General features: G+C 37.4%; 1 protein-coding gene across 2 annotated transcripts; it reads left to right on the plus strand.

Moving 5' to 3' along the window:
* Positions 1–1,428: 1,428 nt before the first annotated feature.
* Positions 1,429–15,814, plus strand: LOC127630432 (bile acid receptor-like). Of its 2 annotated transcripts, none has more exons than XM_052107950.1 (11): positions 1,429–1,512; positions 6,145–6,283; positions 9,147–9,503; positions 9,637–9,777; positions 10,906–11,051; positions 11,180–11,275; positions 11,361–11,448; positions 11,521–11,637; positions 11,734–11,829; positions 12,203–12,316; positions 14,599–15,814. In XM_052107950.1, the coding sequence occupies exons 2-11, from the start codon at positions 6,211–6,213 to the stop codon at positions 14,805–14,807; spliced, it is 1,437 nt and encodes a 478-aa protein (XP_051963910.1). In that variant the 5' UTR covers positions 1,429–1,512; positions 6,145–6,210; the 3' UTR covers positions 14,808–15,814. The 2 variants fall into 2 exon arrangements, with proteins under 2 accessions (XP_051963910.1, XP_051963911.1); XM_052107951.1 differs by having other exon boundaries at positions 9,150–9,503.
* Positions 15,815–16,482: the final 668 nt, after the last annotated feature.

Consider the following 16,482-nt stretch of genomic DNA (forward strand, 5'->3'; position numbering starts at 1 on the left):
TGGGTGGTTCCTTTTAAGAAGGTACGTTTAGGAACAAATCACATCTAGAGCTGCGTATGCAGCAACTAGGTTTTGTATCAGAGCCTGAAATAGTTTTAGAACATTTAACTTAAGGAAGAACCTTGCTACCCCATGGTTCATATCAGCAGCCCTTTTGTTCCTGGAAAACACATGTGTTGTTTTTCCTTATTACAAAAGTCACTGTCATTAGCTTCCTGTGAGTTAAGAGCATTAGGGTGGGATCTGTGACCCACAGAATGTCCCCTCTGCCCCCCTGCGAAAGACATGAAGGGCCCACCCATGGAGTAAAAGAGGGGTTGGGGTCTCTCCCTCTCTCTGTGTGTGTGTGTGTGTGAGAGAGAGAGAGAGAGAGAGAGAGACAGAGAGATAGAGGGGTCTTGCAGAGTTGTGTGTCCAGCTGAACTGTGTAGTGACTGAGGATGTGGGAGTTTGGTAGGGTGGTTGTGAAACTCTGGCTGAAGCAAGTATGCTCTTGGAGGAGGGGCAGGAAGAACAGAGAGATAGTGAGTACTTATCCATCGGTTGGATGAAGCAGAGCTGTTTATAAACACTAGGCTGCTGGGAATGCTGTAATGAGCCCTCTCATTTACACTGTGTGTGTTTATCCCACTTTAGAATTGTGTAATTATTGCAAGAAAATACTTCACCCAAAATGCAAATTCTGTCATTAACTCACCCATGCACACTCATGTTGTTCCAGACTTTATTTTTTACATAGCACACAAAAAGAGAAGTTTAGCGAAATGTCCGTACTGCTCACTTCCATTCAATGGAAGGGCTGTCAAGCTCCAAAAACCATCATAGTCATATTCCACATGACACTATATTGCACATTATCACACATTGGGTGAGGAACACACTGACATTTAAAGAAAAAGTTCTGCAGAACACAAGATAGTTTGATTGCGATATGATGAGTTTTGTCCCTACAATGCAATCAATTGGGATCCTACATTTTCAAACTCCAAAAAGGACATAAAGGCAGAATAAAAGGTAATCCATAAGACTTTTTTTTTTTATCAATGTCTTCTGTGTGTTTCATGGAATGTAGCAAGTCAAATGGATTTGGGATGACATGAGGGTAAAGCCACTTCCACACGAATCCCTTTAACTTTGAAACATTCCTTTTAAAGTTTCCTACTGTCATTGTTTTCCACACTATGCTCTATCTGATATTGGTTCATTTTAGGAAATTCCCAGATCTTTTCCTCACTTTTGACACTGAAGTTGATCTTATCAAGACAATGCTAAACTTTCCTTTTTGTTAACAACTTTGTGCCCCACTCTTTAAACCGCACACACAGTACCAAAGATACATACTGGTGTGTGTGTTGGAATTAACAGCTTGTGTTGGAGGAGAGCACCGTTTGTTTTGCGCATGTGTGGTCCTGTATGTATTTGGCAAAGGTTGGAAGTCAGGGGCTGGAATGCTGTCAACATCACAAATGTAGGAGACTAAGCTGAGATCCAGCACATGGAACATCAGAGCTGGTAAGTGCACAAAAATCATTTTCTCTACTAACTGTGAATACATACTGAAGGTAAATGTTAATCAATAGTGATCCACTACTAGTCAAACGTTTCATTGCCATATTGGATAATGCTTAAATGCTTGAAATTAGTTTCATACACAAATATGAATTATTCCTACATTTTAATTTCTTTATAAAACATAAATTAAAATGTGCATTATTTCTAATGGATAAGTTGGACTAATGAAAGAAACAGAAAAGCAGCAAGTGTCTTGCATACATGGGAATTCCTTAAATACTGTTTTCAAAGCATCTCTGGTGGGACCTCGTGAATTTGGTTGAAAGTCCAGAGTGTGTAGAGCTGTAACAGAGACACAGGGTGGCTACTTTTATAAAAGATATAATATTGGCCACACTACATAATTCCCATTCTTCCATTTGTGTTATTTTATAGTTTTGATGCCTTTACTATTTCTCTAAAATATTGAAAATAGACCAAAAATATTGAGTACATGTCCAAACCTCTCTTTGACAAACCTTCTGAAGGTCTCTGTTGCTGGGTTCAATTTAATTCCAACATCCCTTGCTCTGTTTTATATATATATATATATATAAAAATACAAATTTTGTTGCATGTTTATTCTGTCTGTAAATTTTATTTCATAGATAGTTTGATGGAGGTAAGCAAAAAAAATAATAAAATAATATAAAAAGACAGATTTCTCCCAATTTTGTTTTCTTTGTGGATACTTTACAATTCCATTATTTTGTATTTTTTGAGTGTACTAGTTGAGTTAACCAGACTGACGTCAGTCAGACATGATGCACCATTGTTGATAATCGCCTGCATTCAGAACATTACAAGCAGCTCTGGACTTTCAGTCCAAAACCTGTCCCTGTGCAAGGTCGTCTAATCTAAGAGTCCTGTTTCCTACTCAAATTTGTAAACATGGTGCTGCCGAAGCTAAGCTACAAGCAGACAATGAGCAAACATAAAACAAGATAATGGAATAGCTGATGAATGATAGATGAAGAGAAATAAATGAAGGAAATGGACAATGGAAGAGGTTTCTAAAGCACATTTATTGGTGTTGTTGATACAGTGCTGTATCATATTTAACATTATTTTCTGTGCATCTTCTAATACAGACTGCACTTCCATTGGGACTTTTTACGCATATTGGCAACAATAGTTTTAACATGTTAAAGGTACATCTATTTATTCAGGGCAGATGGGGGCTAGTTGGCACAAGGATTATCTCTGAGTAACTGTAAGGTTTTGAGTCAAAAGTTCAATTACACAAATGTGTGTTTTGTCTAGGAGTGGTTTCATGCTGGTTTCAAACATCCAGTTAAAAACTATCAAAAATGAGAAATATGTTTGTGAATTCTATCCTCCAAACAATAAAACCACACAGGGATACATTCAGATAAGGGCCAACTTTGTCTATAATAAAGCTTGATTTTAATCAAAATGTCAAAGTGTTCTCAGGACAATGGCTTGTATACAATTTATTTATTACAATATTTGTTGGCTAAAACAATGGATTGATATTTGTGTACATTACTCATACAATCTTGCTACAAGTCTATAAGAGGTTGTTTAATAGTTCCATTGCAACAACTTACCCCTTATATGAAACAACATACCCCAAGCTCAATATGTTTTCAAAGAACTCTAGCTTATCTCTGGGCAGTAATGGTGGAAATGTTATATTATGGCCGAAGCTTTATGTAACTGGCTATACAACAATTAAATTACCCTTAGAAATATTAAGTGGGTTAAAAAGTGTAACAACTAGCCCCAGTTTCCTCTACTAGCGGTATAAGGACTTGAAAAACTTTGCGAGAAATTTAATCGGTGTTCAAACTCTTTCCACCCCATTCTCTTTAGTGTCTTGCCTCTTTTAACCTCTTCTAAAATTAGTCTGTCCATGGAGTTCACAAAGGTCCTTTTTAAGCCCTTTTAAAGGAAAGATTGCACAGTCATTGTGATGGATGGCAAGGGAGTGATAACAAAGACGTTTCACTCCCTTGTGTCTTAGAGGCACTAATGATATCCATTTCGATACTGCCCTAACAAAGCACAAAACCGAGGTCAGCCTCTTTGCATTTGAAGTTGCTACTACAGTAATGCTGTTTAGGATGTTCTATGTCAGCACAATGAGCTGGATGTGAGAGGGCACATTGTTAATGTGAGTATTCTGGAAAGCCTGCCCCCTCTCACTGGCCCTGCATGGGGTCTAAAGTATATAGGGTGGGAAGGTTACATTCCTACAACGCAAAATCTTTTTAATGTCAAGATTAACTGCATGACAAACAAAGCCGTGGCAAACATTGTGTATAAACACTCCCTAAGTCACCAGAGATGAGCTGGATGTCACTCTGTCTTTCCTTTAGAGAAAGACAGATCAACCCACAATGCCGCAGACAACACGGAGATATTAAGAGTAAAAATACTGTAGTTCCTGTAGCTCAACAGTCAAGGGTTTGATCCCAGTGAACACAATTACTGATAAAATGTATACCATGAACACACTTCAAGTCACTTTGGATAGAAGTGTCTCCCAAATGCATATTATATATATGTCCAGAGGTTGAATTAATGTCTTCTAAAGTGATACGGTCACTTTTGGTGTGATGAAAGATCAATATTAAAGTACTTTTTAACTATAATATAAAGTGACGGTAAGCTGCACGATAAGGTGGAGTCCAAGCTGTCTCTCGCGTGACATATTCGCATTGCCATTATACCGACGTAATCTCACATTCTCCACTCAGTTGAGACATCCAGCATAAGAACACAAACGCACCATTTTGAGTAAAGAAACAGATAATAACTGATCTAAACCAAAACCAACCAAGCTGCTGTACAGTGTTCCTCCTTCTCACTTGTAAACAGCTCTGCTCCTCCGGCTGTGACGCATGTGCGCCAGTTCTTGAGTTTCAAATGCCAATGCGATTGTCACGTGCGCAAATCGCTCCTGACCGGAAACATCTATTCAACTTTTAAAAAAGCTTAAATATTTATCTTTTTCACACCAAAAGTGATCATGTCGCTTTAGAAGACATTCATTTAACAGCTGGTGTTGTATGGATGACATTTATGCTGACTGTCTGTGATTTTTGGAGCTTCAAAAGAGAAATTGCCATTCACTTGCATTTTAAAGACCTACTGAGCAGAGATATTTAAACATTTTTCTTAAAATGTGTTCTGGTGAAGAAAGTCATACACACCTGGGATATCATGAGGGTGAGTAAATAATGAGAGAATTTTCATTTTTGGGTGAACTACCCCTTTAATTACAGGAAAATTTCTGCCAAGATACAGGGCATCCCAGGTAACACGAGACAGTTGGCAGCCCTATTATCAACCTATAATTTACCTTTAGTTTTAGCGGTAGTTAAGGTTAGGGTTCAGCTTAGATGTTTTCTTGACAGGGGTGATGTTCTAGGACCAAAAAAGTATGGTTGGTAAAACCATGACAGTAAGCATTTTAACACTAATCTAACAAAATAAATCATATATTCAAATATTAATGCTCAACATTTGCTCTTAAGGGATGTTCAGGGTTAAACACAACAAGTAAATATAGAAGGGACTAGCTGACATCATTTGTTTTGTGTGCAAATCAACAGTATGCCACAAATGCTGTTAATGAGCTTAGTTTGAATTAAAAGAAGACTATTACTTATATGAATCACTTTTGTACTGCCACAGGAAATGAGGAGACATATTGTGCATGTTTTTTAAAGCAAGACGGATGCCTCATAAACCTGTTAAATGATAACTATAGTCCTTTAATCGCAATCAAAAGCACACAAAATTCTACAAACTGTACAGTCACCATTCGCCAAACTCTCTCGGATCAATATCATTAGTTCCGCCATGGTTCTTCATCACACCCCAAATTCGAAAACGAGTTTCCCACTGGTAGTTACGACACTGTTGTGCCATTCATGTGCACTGATCTCATAAACATGGATCATTCTGACATGACTTGTAAGGACCCTCTTGAAAACAAGATGGTGCATCTCAAGGGGTTATTCCTAATAAAGAATTTCCAACTTGCAGTCAGCATACGATTTCACAGATCCTGATCCCAACTTAATCCCTCTTTGGACCAGTTTCTACAGTAAGTGTAAAAAATGCTTCCAGTGGATGTCACTGCAAAAGTTATATTTGGATCCAACATGGTCACTCTGATTCAAATGTTTGCAGATTAGTTGCAATGTTCCTGAACAAGGGTGCAAGTTCAGGTGTTTACAAGGGGTCAAACAGCTGCTGCACAATGCTGGGAGTCAACTACAGGCCAAACCTGTTAAGACCAATTGGGACAGGCCTCCCTTTGTTGGGACTTTTCCTCTGCCAGAGCAGCTGTTTGGACACACAGGCCTCATCTTTCATTTTATTCTCACAGTCGATGCTCTTCATCTCGTCTTAGAGCCCCTAAGGACCACAGACTGAGATCTCCACAGCCTTCACGATGTTCTATCATAACCTTTATGTGACCGTGATGCCTAAAATAGCTCATCTCACTCTAGGGTTGAATAGCCTGCTGTTGTCAGTGCCATAAATGAAGAAATGTTTGAAGACAGTGGATTACGATCCTCATGTAGGGTGAATGAAAGTTTTTGCACTCTTTTATAGGTCCAGGCATTCTCTGTAAACAACGAAAATCTGCCTGTTCAGATAAGAGAGGGGACAGATCCTGAGATGAGCATGTCAGTCGGTGGCTACTTCTCCGCATCAGACACGTTTGACATCACCGTTCCGCCACAGTACTATGGTGAGATTCCCCTTTCTTATGGAAATACAGTAATGTTGAAAGTATTTTATTATTCAAACAAACCTGCTATGCTCTTCATACTATGTTGCGGTGGTGTGGCCTAGTGTATAAAGATGTTGGTTGGTAGCTGAAAGGATTTTGGCTTTCAAGTGGAGCAACCCTCAAGTAAAAGTTATTAAAATACTTTCAATGCACCTTCAATACAGTTAAGTATACACAACATAATCAATAATGTTTTATTTTGAGTAACAAATATAAAGTTGTTGTCTTAAGGTGATTACATTTGCCCTTAACAAAATGTGCTTTTTCCAAAAACAAATGTATATATTTTTTTAAACTTCACATGGTAATGAGGGCCTAAAGGGGTTTTCTCTGTTTTATTCGTTTTTTTTTAACCAGTTGAGCAACAGGAACCACAGTATGCTCTCTGCGGCAATGTGGGTTGATCTGTCTTTCTTTAAAGGAAAGACAGAGTGACATCCAGCTCATCTCTGGTGCCTTAGGGAGGTGTTTATACACAATGTTTGCCACGGCTCTGTTTGTCATGCAGTTAATCTTTGACATTAAAAAGGTTTTTGCATTGTAGGAATGTAACCTTCCCACCCTATATACTTTAGACCCCATGCAGGGCCAGTGAGAGGGGGCAGGCTTTCCTGAAAACCCACAAATTATGTCATTAACAATGTGCCCCCTCGCATCCAGCTCATAAACAGCATTACTGTAGTAGCATCTCAAATGCAAAGAGGCTGACCTCGGTTTTGTGCTTTGTTAGGGCAGTACCTAAATGGATATCATTATTGCTGATTACAGATTATACTGCAGGTAAAACTAAGATATCATTCTTATTTGACAAGGAATCAGTTCTATTATTTCAAAAACATTGAAAAAATAGTGTTTTTCACAGATTCTTGCAATAAGTGACAAAACATCCTACATACAAAAGTCTGGTTTATGTTAAAAATCAAGAAATTAATAATAATAAAAATAATAAAAAGTTCAATCTAAAAGGAAATGTGTATACTCAGGGCATACATTATATTATTCCTTACGAGTTCGAAATGGCATACAACCCACATTACTTTTCCTACTTCTGCCATATGTGTCTATTGCAGAAATAGTATGAGAAGTATGGTCATATGCAATTCCAAACTCTGCCTCTCTCTACCTGGACACGGATGACTTGTGCTTCACTGTCTTCACACTCATCACTCGTGAATGTTGCCCGTCATTTGCATAAGGTTGAAATTCTCTCAACATTGTCTTGTCACTCACCACGATGATCTCTGTCACCAACGGTCACTGCAGCTGGTGTCGCCAGAAATCACTTTGTTCAGAGTAAACTCTAGAGACTGTTGTGCTTGAAAATCCCAAGAGATCAGCAGTTACAGAAATACTCAAACTGGCACAAACAATCATGCCATGGTCTAAATAATGGAGATAAAAATGTGTCCTCATTCTGATGGATGATGTGAACATTAACTGAAGCTCGAAGGCCCGGTACAATTGCATTGCTGAAGAACTGAATAATGGACGAATGGGGGAAAAATCTGCTTGATCAACCAAAGAAACTTGTGTCTTCAGTGCCCAAATGCTTAATATGTGTTATTAGAGGAAATGGAGATGTTACACAGTGGTAAACACTCGACTGTCCCAACTTTTTTGGAGCGTGTTGCAATCATTTGATTTGAAAGTAGTGTGTGTGTGTGTGTGTGTGTGTGTGTGTGTGTATATGTATGTGTGTATATATATATATATATATATATATATATATATATACACACACACACTGTATATACATACATACATACATACATACATACATATATATGTATGTATATACACACACCCACACTAGTTGTGAACCAGTTCTACCTTTTTTTATATTTAAAAAAGAAAAAGAAAGATAAAACATGAAAATGTCTTGTTGTAAAGCTTTCAATATAGCACAGGCTGAATAGAATTTGAAAATCACTCCTGTTTGTTTTTATTAGCATATTCCATACTGTCCCAACTTTTTTGGAATAGGGGTTGTACTTTTATGGCACTATTATGTCATTTATAGCTTAACAGTCCCCATTCTTTCACAACTGGAAGACCAATTAGAGATAGTAGAGAAAGTTTTTCACCAACATGAATGTTAACAGAACTCCAGTTGTTTACAAATAGATGATTGCACAGCAAAGCTACATTATAGCCTTAATAGGACATAAAATATTTTTGAGAAAAATAGGTTTGAAGGAGACAGACTGCCACATAGCGTGGGATAATTATGGAACGATGACAGGGAAAGGAATAGTTTTCATGGCACCAGTGTATACACTTTATGAGGATATCAATCTATGAATGGCTTCTTATTGCTTTGCTTATTAGGCTGGGATAGGAGGTTACATCCAAATAAATTAGGCATATATTTCTCACTATGATAAGATAAGTTGTTGTCTAGAAAGTAACAAATACAAATTTCACTTGTGCAGATATGATTCTAAAATGTTGCCAGTAGTGACATGTGTTTTCTCTATGGGGGAACTCAAATCTAAAATCCATCTTCATAACCCTTCTCCCCCCCCAAAAAAATAAAAAATAAAATCATGAAGACTGCATTCAGTACGGTTATAAAAACCCAAAAGCTACAAAGCAAATAACAAGCATAAACAAAAACGTAACCTCTTCAGCTGCATCCTGTTTCCAGAGACAGAAAAGATCCAAAAGGTCTTGCTCTGGCTTTTTCATATTACATCCCAACGGCCTCATAGAAGTTGTTAGGAAATCTGAGAATCATGTGAAAAAGGAGCATATTCCTCGTGTAACATTTTCAATTGTTTCATTCATCTCCATCTCAAGATGTTCCTCTATGTCCTTGCAGCAGATGTTCTTGTGGATCCACTGAGCTGCTCCTACCAGGATCCAGATATACAAAGTCCTCTCTATGGCCAGCATCCATTTAGCTCTGTCAATGTACAATTCTCGACATATGGCGTGCCAAACGCTCAACCGTGTAACCAACCCTATCCCTATGGACACCAATGCTCGGAGTACATCTGTGAGCCAAACTTGGAGGTCCAAAGCCCAGCAAGGGGAAGCGTTGTTGGTCTCCCCCTGATTAAGAGGCCCAGGATGGGCCATGGAGCTCGCGTGAAGGGTCAGGACGAGCTCTGTTTGGTGTGTGGTGATAAGGCTTCAGGATATCACTACAATGCCCTCACATGTGAGGGCTGCAAAGGTTCGACAATTACTGTGTCTTAGAAAGCTATACTAAAGATTTGACAACATATATCCTTGATGCACATCAAAACTTTTAAAACGAAGTATCAACTATCCTGTCTGTTTCTGAGAACCTGTTTCTCTTTGTTCAGGTTTCTTCCGAAGAAGCGTCACTAAAAAGGCTGTGTACCACTGCAAGAGTGGCGGAAGCTGCGAGATGGATATGTACATGCGGAGAAAGTGTCAGTATTGCAGACTCCGCAAATGCAGATCCGTCGGGATGCTGGCAGAGTGTGAGATTGATGCAAAGCTTCTAAACTGAAATAAAACTTATGTTGGAGTTCGTTTTCGTCACTTCTTTGAAATTCTCTTCCTGTCAGATGCTACTCCATAGTTTTACTATAGGTCACAGTTGAAAAGCAATTGAAAGTTCAGTTAGCATCATAAAGCGATGTCAGCATTAGCTAATTTCAGTGGGGAAGCTACTGCACATTCCAAACCTTCAAGCAACTCTTAAAAATATGTAGTTACTGTAGCCACTCTACAACCAGTTAACAAAAAGTAGCCAAAAAATATGTAAACTATGTAATAAAGAAAGTATTTAAAAATTAAACAAACACATTCATACTACATACAACTAATAAAACAAAAAAAAACATCCTATTTTATATAATGAAAACTCAAACACGGCTTCACATCTATTAAACTGATACACAGATGCATTTCACTTCAAAAGGGAAGAACAAGTTGGGGAACATTTGACCTATTAAGGGCTATTTGAGTATTTAAAAGTTGTTAACGTGCCATACAGTTGCTTGCAATTTCTGATTGTTAGTTGAAATTAGCTCATGCATAAAGGGGGAAAAAACTATTATACAGTATTTTATGTTATTTATTTCAGCTATTTTTAATCCTTTTTATATAGTTAATGGAATCAATTTCAGAAATAATTTCATGACCTCTCGGGTCAGATAAAATGATCTTGCGGACCTGATGTTCCCCACCCCTGATTTACATAAATCATCTGAACAAACCAGTTCACTAAAATTAACTGAACTCTCCAAAGCTTCCTATAAGTAAAATGGTAAGTCGTTTGTTTGAACCAGCTACAGAAACTGCCCAAACGAACCAATTCACAATGATTTGGACTTCCCAACACTATTATGAGAACGGTTTAGGTGAGCACATTTAATTTCCTGACATTTAATTACTGTTTTTAGACTGTGTGCACAATATAGTGTGACAACTGTAGCGTTATATGATGCTACGCCACTACTCTTTGGAAAAGTAGCTTGTTAATGGAAAAGCTAGACTATTCAGCTAACTGTCCAGCTATTGAAAAATGTAGTCAAGTTTGTAGTGTCACTACTTTTAGTTATTCACTTCTCAAAGTGTCTGCATTCCTGGTGTTGTCTTGTCAGGCCTGCTTACGGAAGTGCAATGCCAATCAAAGAGACTGAGGAAGGGCTCTAAACACAGAGGACGCAATAGGTTAGCAGGGAGAACGGAGGAAGACGACTGTTCTGAAAACAGAAGCATCTCATCTACAAGCAGATTTACTTCAATGGTAAACCCCTCTTAACTTAAAACCGCTCTGCTTTTCACCTGGCATTTGTTGTAGGTTTGATTTTTAAGGCAAATTTTAAATCAGAAATGTCAACTAATTTGTTAATGTCAAAAATACTGTGTTTGCAGGTATCATCAGGTCTCTCCAGAGAGCAGAGATGCATTCTGAATAAAATTGTGGAGTCTTATCGTAGGTACATAGTTCAAGACAACCTGCACTGCCGGGTATGTCAGAGACCTTTACCTAAATTAATTTAGAGATAAATAATGCACATAAGATATTGCATTAAGGTTATTTTTGTTTCCCCAGGTGTCATTGTGGGCAAGTTTAACAAACAGTGCAGAACTGACCCCTCCTCAGACAGAGAAGCTTTTGCAGTTTTCGAGGAGTGTACCTGGTCAGTTTTCTCAAAACTTCTTTTAGATCACACCACACAGTTGGTTAAGAACTAACTGGGTATGTTGTTTAGGCTTTGAGCTTTTGGAAAGGTCTGACCAGAACACTCTGCTGTCCAGTTCTTCAGTGGAAGTCATGTTCCTGCTTTTAGCTCAAAGGTTCTCAGAGAAACCCACTAGTGTTAGCACCGGTAATTACATGAGATATATAATTAAATGTTTTGCTGTTCTCTTCAAGCAGCTCAACGGCATGGATCGTTCACTGTGATTTCCTTGTTTCTTAATAGATTTGTACCCTGCAAGTTTGTATAACTCAAGTCCAGACTGGGTGAAAACGTTAGAGTCCAAGGCTGGGAACAACCACAGGATAATGACACACTCAGGTGATCTATGATCAATATTACTGGAAAACCTTTTGAGCACTGAAGAAAGCTATGAGCTGAAACGTTTGCTCGCTGGTCTGTTTTGACCTCACACATGGCACTTTTTCACTATGCAAGTATATATATATATATATATATATATATATATATATATACATAAACATAAATATATATATATATTAGATTTTTTCAATCTGTGTGTCATTCAGATACTGCAGACAGCATCTCTTGTGGATTTGGGAAAACTCTCACAAATACATGCTCTGACATGTCAGTGTGACAATGTAACACATAATGATTTTCTAAGTGATGTTTTATAATTTTGCCCAATAGAATCTACTAAAACTGTGATGTGATTTTTATCTTTGATCAGGGATGAACGATGAGCTCCTGGGATCTGTCGTAAATTTCCTCCACACTATGTTTGTCATAGCAGTAACCGAGGCTGAATATGCACTTCTAACAGCGACTACAGTGTTATGTTCAGGTCTGTTGATTATGATTAACACTCTTATGCATTGATTGATTTATTGTATGTGAACTTCTTTAGTGATGTCACCATATTCAGGACTTCCACTTCTAAGTCAAACCAGGGGTGTCACTAGACATCAATGTCATTAGTAGCCCATTCAAAAATAATCAAGTTCAATTCTTGCAGGATTTTTAATGTGACATAACCTTGTTAATACAATGGTATTATGTTTGAAAAGGAGTGACAAAGCTCTCAAATTCAACTTTCTGAGAAATACATAAATACATACACAAACATATACACCGATCCTCAGCCACAACATTAAAACCACCTGCCAAATACTGTGTAGGTCCCCCTTGTGCCGACAAAACAGTGCCAACCTGCATCTCAGAATAGCATTCTGATATGACGTTCTTCTCACCACAATTGCATAGTCCGTATCTTAGTTACCGTAGACTTTGTCATTTTGAACCAGTCTGGCCATTCTCTGTTGACCTCTCATCAACAAGGCATTTCTGTCCACAGAACTGCCGCTAACTGGATGTTTTTTGTTTTTGTTTGGGAAGACAAGCCGATAACTGATTATCAAAAAACAACATTTCAAGTAGAGATACACCGATACCACTTTTTCTCTTCCTATTCTGATATCAGAAATCTCAGTGTCAGTCGATACCGATCCGATACCAGTGTTGTTGTTTGCATAATCAATTTAGAATATCTTTACATTATTGTGTGGAATTCATTGGGAGTACTCTTTAATATGTAAAGAAACGCAAACCTCTATCTACACATTATTCAAAATAAATGTATAGATTATTAAGAAACACTTTATTATATAATATATAATTTAGAAGCTAAATTAACAGTAATTCAAGTCTTCAGTAGAACAGAAACCTGTGGTTGTTTTTTTGTTTTTTTTTACATCCATCTGGACTTTAAAGGATTCAGATCTCTTTTTTGTTAATGTAGTTGAAGTCTTGTATGTGTCTGTTTGTAGGCTAGTTCACAGTAGTTTAATTAGCTTCTTATTCAAATTCTGGTAAAATGCTCCTCCGGTGCCGTTCTAAATGCATATTATAGGTGAACCAAACTATTGAGCATCTACATCTGAGAAAAACTAGTGCAAACTAGTGAACTGCAATATCTTATGCTTTTTTTTATTAACACTTATATAAGATTCAGTGACATTGTTATTCAAAAATATATTTAAAAAAATGCAACTCACACAAAACAATTACTTGAATTCACCTCTATGATGAACATGTTTGCAATTACCGAGTTCAAAGTAATTTTATATATTTTATTTTTCTGGGGTTTAAAGTAAATGTCATGTGGCAAAGTCTCATTAAAAGCTGGAGTACGTTTTATTTAAAGTAATTTTGGACTGAGTGGTGCAGAATAACCTTTAAAGACTATTTCTTAAAAAAAGAAAAAGTTTAAATTATGGTTCATTTTAGAAAAACGTGTCCACTAAATCAAAGTCATGAGTAGCCAACATGTAGGTAGCCATTATGTTGTCATGTAAAAAAAAAAAATGTATAAAGAGGACCCTTCAGACCTCCAATGCTGTTTGTGATGTTTAAAATCAAACAATCAATCAAACAAAACAACAAAAAAAAAAACATTATTTATATTATTAAATATAAAAATGTTGGACATTTTTATTGAAGTTTGTTCAGGTGACATGTTGTAACCCCAAGTAAATTTAATGATAGTCTTGACTAAACAAAATGCATAATATTTGTAAAAATCATATTTGTTTGCCCTGAAAAATACAATACAAATGACTCATGTATTTAAGGTGCAAGGACAGTATTTTAATCTTGGTTTCACCACATGACATTATTCCAAGCCATGAAATTCATTTTTTAAATGCTTTTAACATTTTTCTGAAACCAACATGGACACAAAGACTACATTTACATGAACATGTTTTAAATTAGATATTTTTTAAATATTTATTTTATATAACTTTTTTTTTTAATGACCCTTTGTAAGTTAATTAATTTGATGTACAATGCTAAAATAACCCCTATCCCTTTGCAGTTTTGGGCTTGTAGCAGGTGAAGAGACTTTTTCCATGATCAAACGGATACAGAAGTAGCAGAAGTCAAGGTTAATTGATAGTAGAGTCAAATTAATCTACCCTTCAGGGTTATCCAGAACAGATTTGGGGCTGCAGCCCTTTCAGGCTAGGTCGAGAGACGGCTCTGGTCAAACAGCAAATAAAACAATCCGATTTTAGCTTATAGATGTAGACATGTTTGTCCTCCCTTATCTATCCTCTGTTGAAGCAGACAGGCCATCCCTGCGTGCTGTGAGTTGTGTGGAGAACTTACAGGAGTTTGTTTTGGAGCTCTTGTCCAGAGTATGCTGCTGTAGTCAGGGGGCAGTGCAAAACTCACGACGCTTCGCCCGGCTCCTGGGACGACTGACCGAGCTGAGAACACTGCAACACAACCACCTCACCCTTCTCCCACAGCAGCCCTGGGACATGCAGTCCTGAGACAGCCTTCAGGGAGAGATTTATCATGTTTCATCTGTTGCAATACACTTTTTATTTTGTCCCAACACAAAAATGCAGGTCAATGTACTTTTGGCGACCCATGTGCAAACACAGTTTACTGTAAAATCATAAGAATACATTTTTAAGCCTGATCCTTGCAGAAAAATCCACCTTAAGCTGGTCAAAAATTTTGGAACACGGTAGCTAGTTTCCATAAGACCACAAACGAGACAGCTACACTGGCGGTTTTCAACTGAATTTTCTCATTCAAAACTGAAACCGTTAAACAAGCTTTGAATACTTACTGAGATACAGAGTAACGGTCTTTATGCTAGATAGATTCGATTTTTAACCAGCCATATAAAGAATTATCAAGACCCTTGTCAAAATCTGAAAAGATAAACCTCTTAAACCCACACAGAAGACTATAAAAACTGAGAAAGCAAATGAGCTCTCTTTTGTAAGACATTCTATAAAGCAATCCATTGAAATTCATTACAGTTTTATTATACTATACATGTAATGACCTTCAAGTTATTCAACATATGAAAAGTTAATTCTTGAATTTGTTTCCTGATAAGCTAAATAAGTTGAAGGATGTCATGTTCCCTTAACTGTACACCAAATTAAAAGGGTTTACTTTGCATTTGCCTTGTAAATTCAAACGCTACACATATTGAAGAGTCTCCACTCACGACAAACTGAATGCTGCACCCAAAGGCTTTAAAACGTATTATTGAGCACCTCTGTGAGGTGGTATGTAACAAGTAAAACTTTGGTAAAGCACATTTGGATTAAGCTGGGAGTCATTACTTTATGACAGGGGTCTCCAACCATTTTCAGGCCAAGGCCCCCTTGGTGGGTAGAGATACGGAGACGGGACCCCCGTTACATATATAAAATTGTGTTGCATTTTATGCCTTTAAAAATGTGTATGGTAGGCTACCATATTATTGTATGTACATACTTCATTGTGTTTATACATTGAAATAAAACAACTTTTATAAGGTTACTAAAATGACTCAAAATTACTGTTCATTTTATTGTTTTCCATATTACAAATTTGTACTCAATGACAGAGCACACCTTTAATTTGGATTTGAATCACCATGTTATGTGCCAGCTTGATGATCTCAGCGGTAATGGGTTTATTTACAACAGGCAAGTAAGCTATTGAAAAGAAACTGTAGGCTGTCATCTGCTCGACCGACGCAACGCAAACGTGTTTGCTCACGCGACCGTCCATAGCTGCACTGTTGAACCTAATGTGTGAAGGGTTTGTGCGGGCTGTGCGCTTCAACTGACTTTTAAGCCACACCTTAAGATTTGGCATGTAGCTGCGAAGGACTTCAACATGCGGATAGACTAAAATTCACACTCTTCTCTGTTGGGGGAACAAAACCTGAAAATATTATTATTGTACACTATTTAATTTGTTTTTAAATTCCGCTTCGACTTAGCTTAATTCACACCAGAGACGGGCCATTTCTATTAAAATTAATGGGAGAAATTGGAACGCCCATAGACATCATATAGACTAGACATCTCTATATAATATCTATGGGAACGCCCAACTCTGAGTGTCCAACGATAAACGGATGTAGAAAGGAAGCCCCTCCCTACAGGTAAAAGAGCCAAATACTTTTTAGAGACAGACATCGATCGCCTCGCTAAC

The sequence above is a fragment of the Xyrauchen texanus genome, chromosome 37 (genome assembly GCF_025860055.1).
Source record: "Xyrauchen texanus isolate HMW12.3.18 chromosome 37, RBS_HiC_50CHRs, whole genome shotgun sequence".
Classification (NCBI taxonomy): domain Eukaryota; kingdom Metazoa; phylum Chordata; class Actinopteri; order Cypriniformes; family Catostomidae; genus Xyrauchen; species Xyrauchen texanus.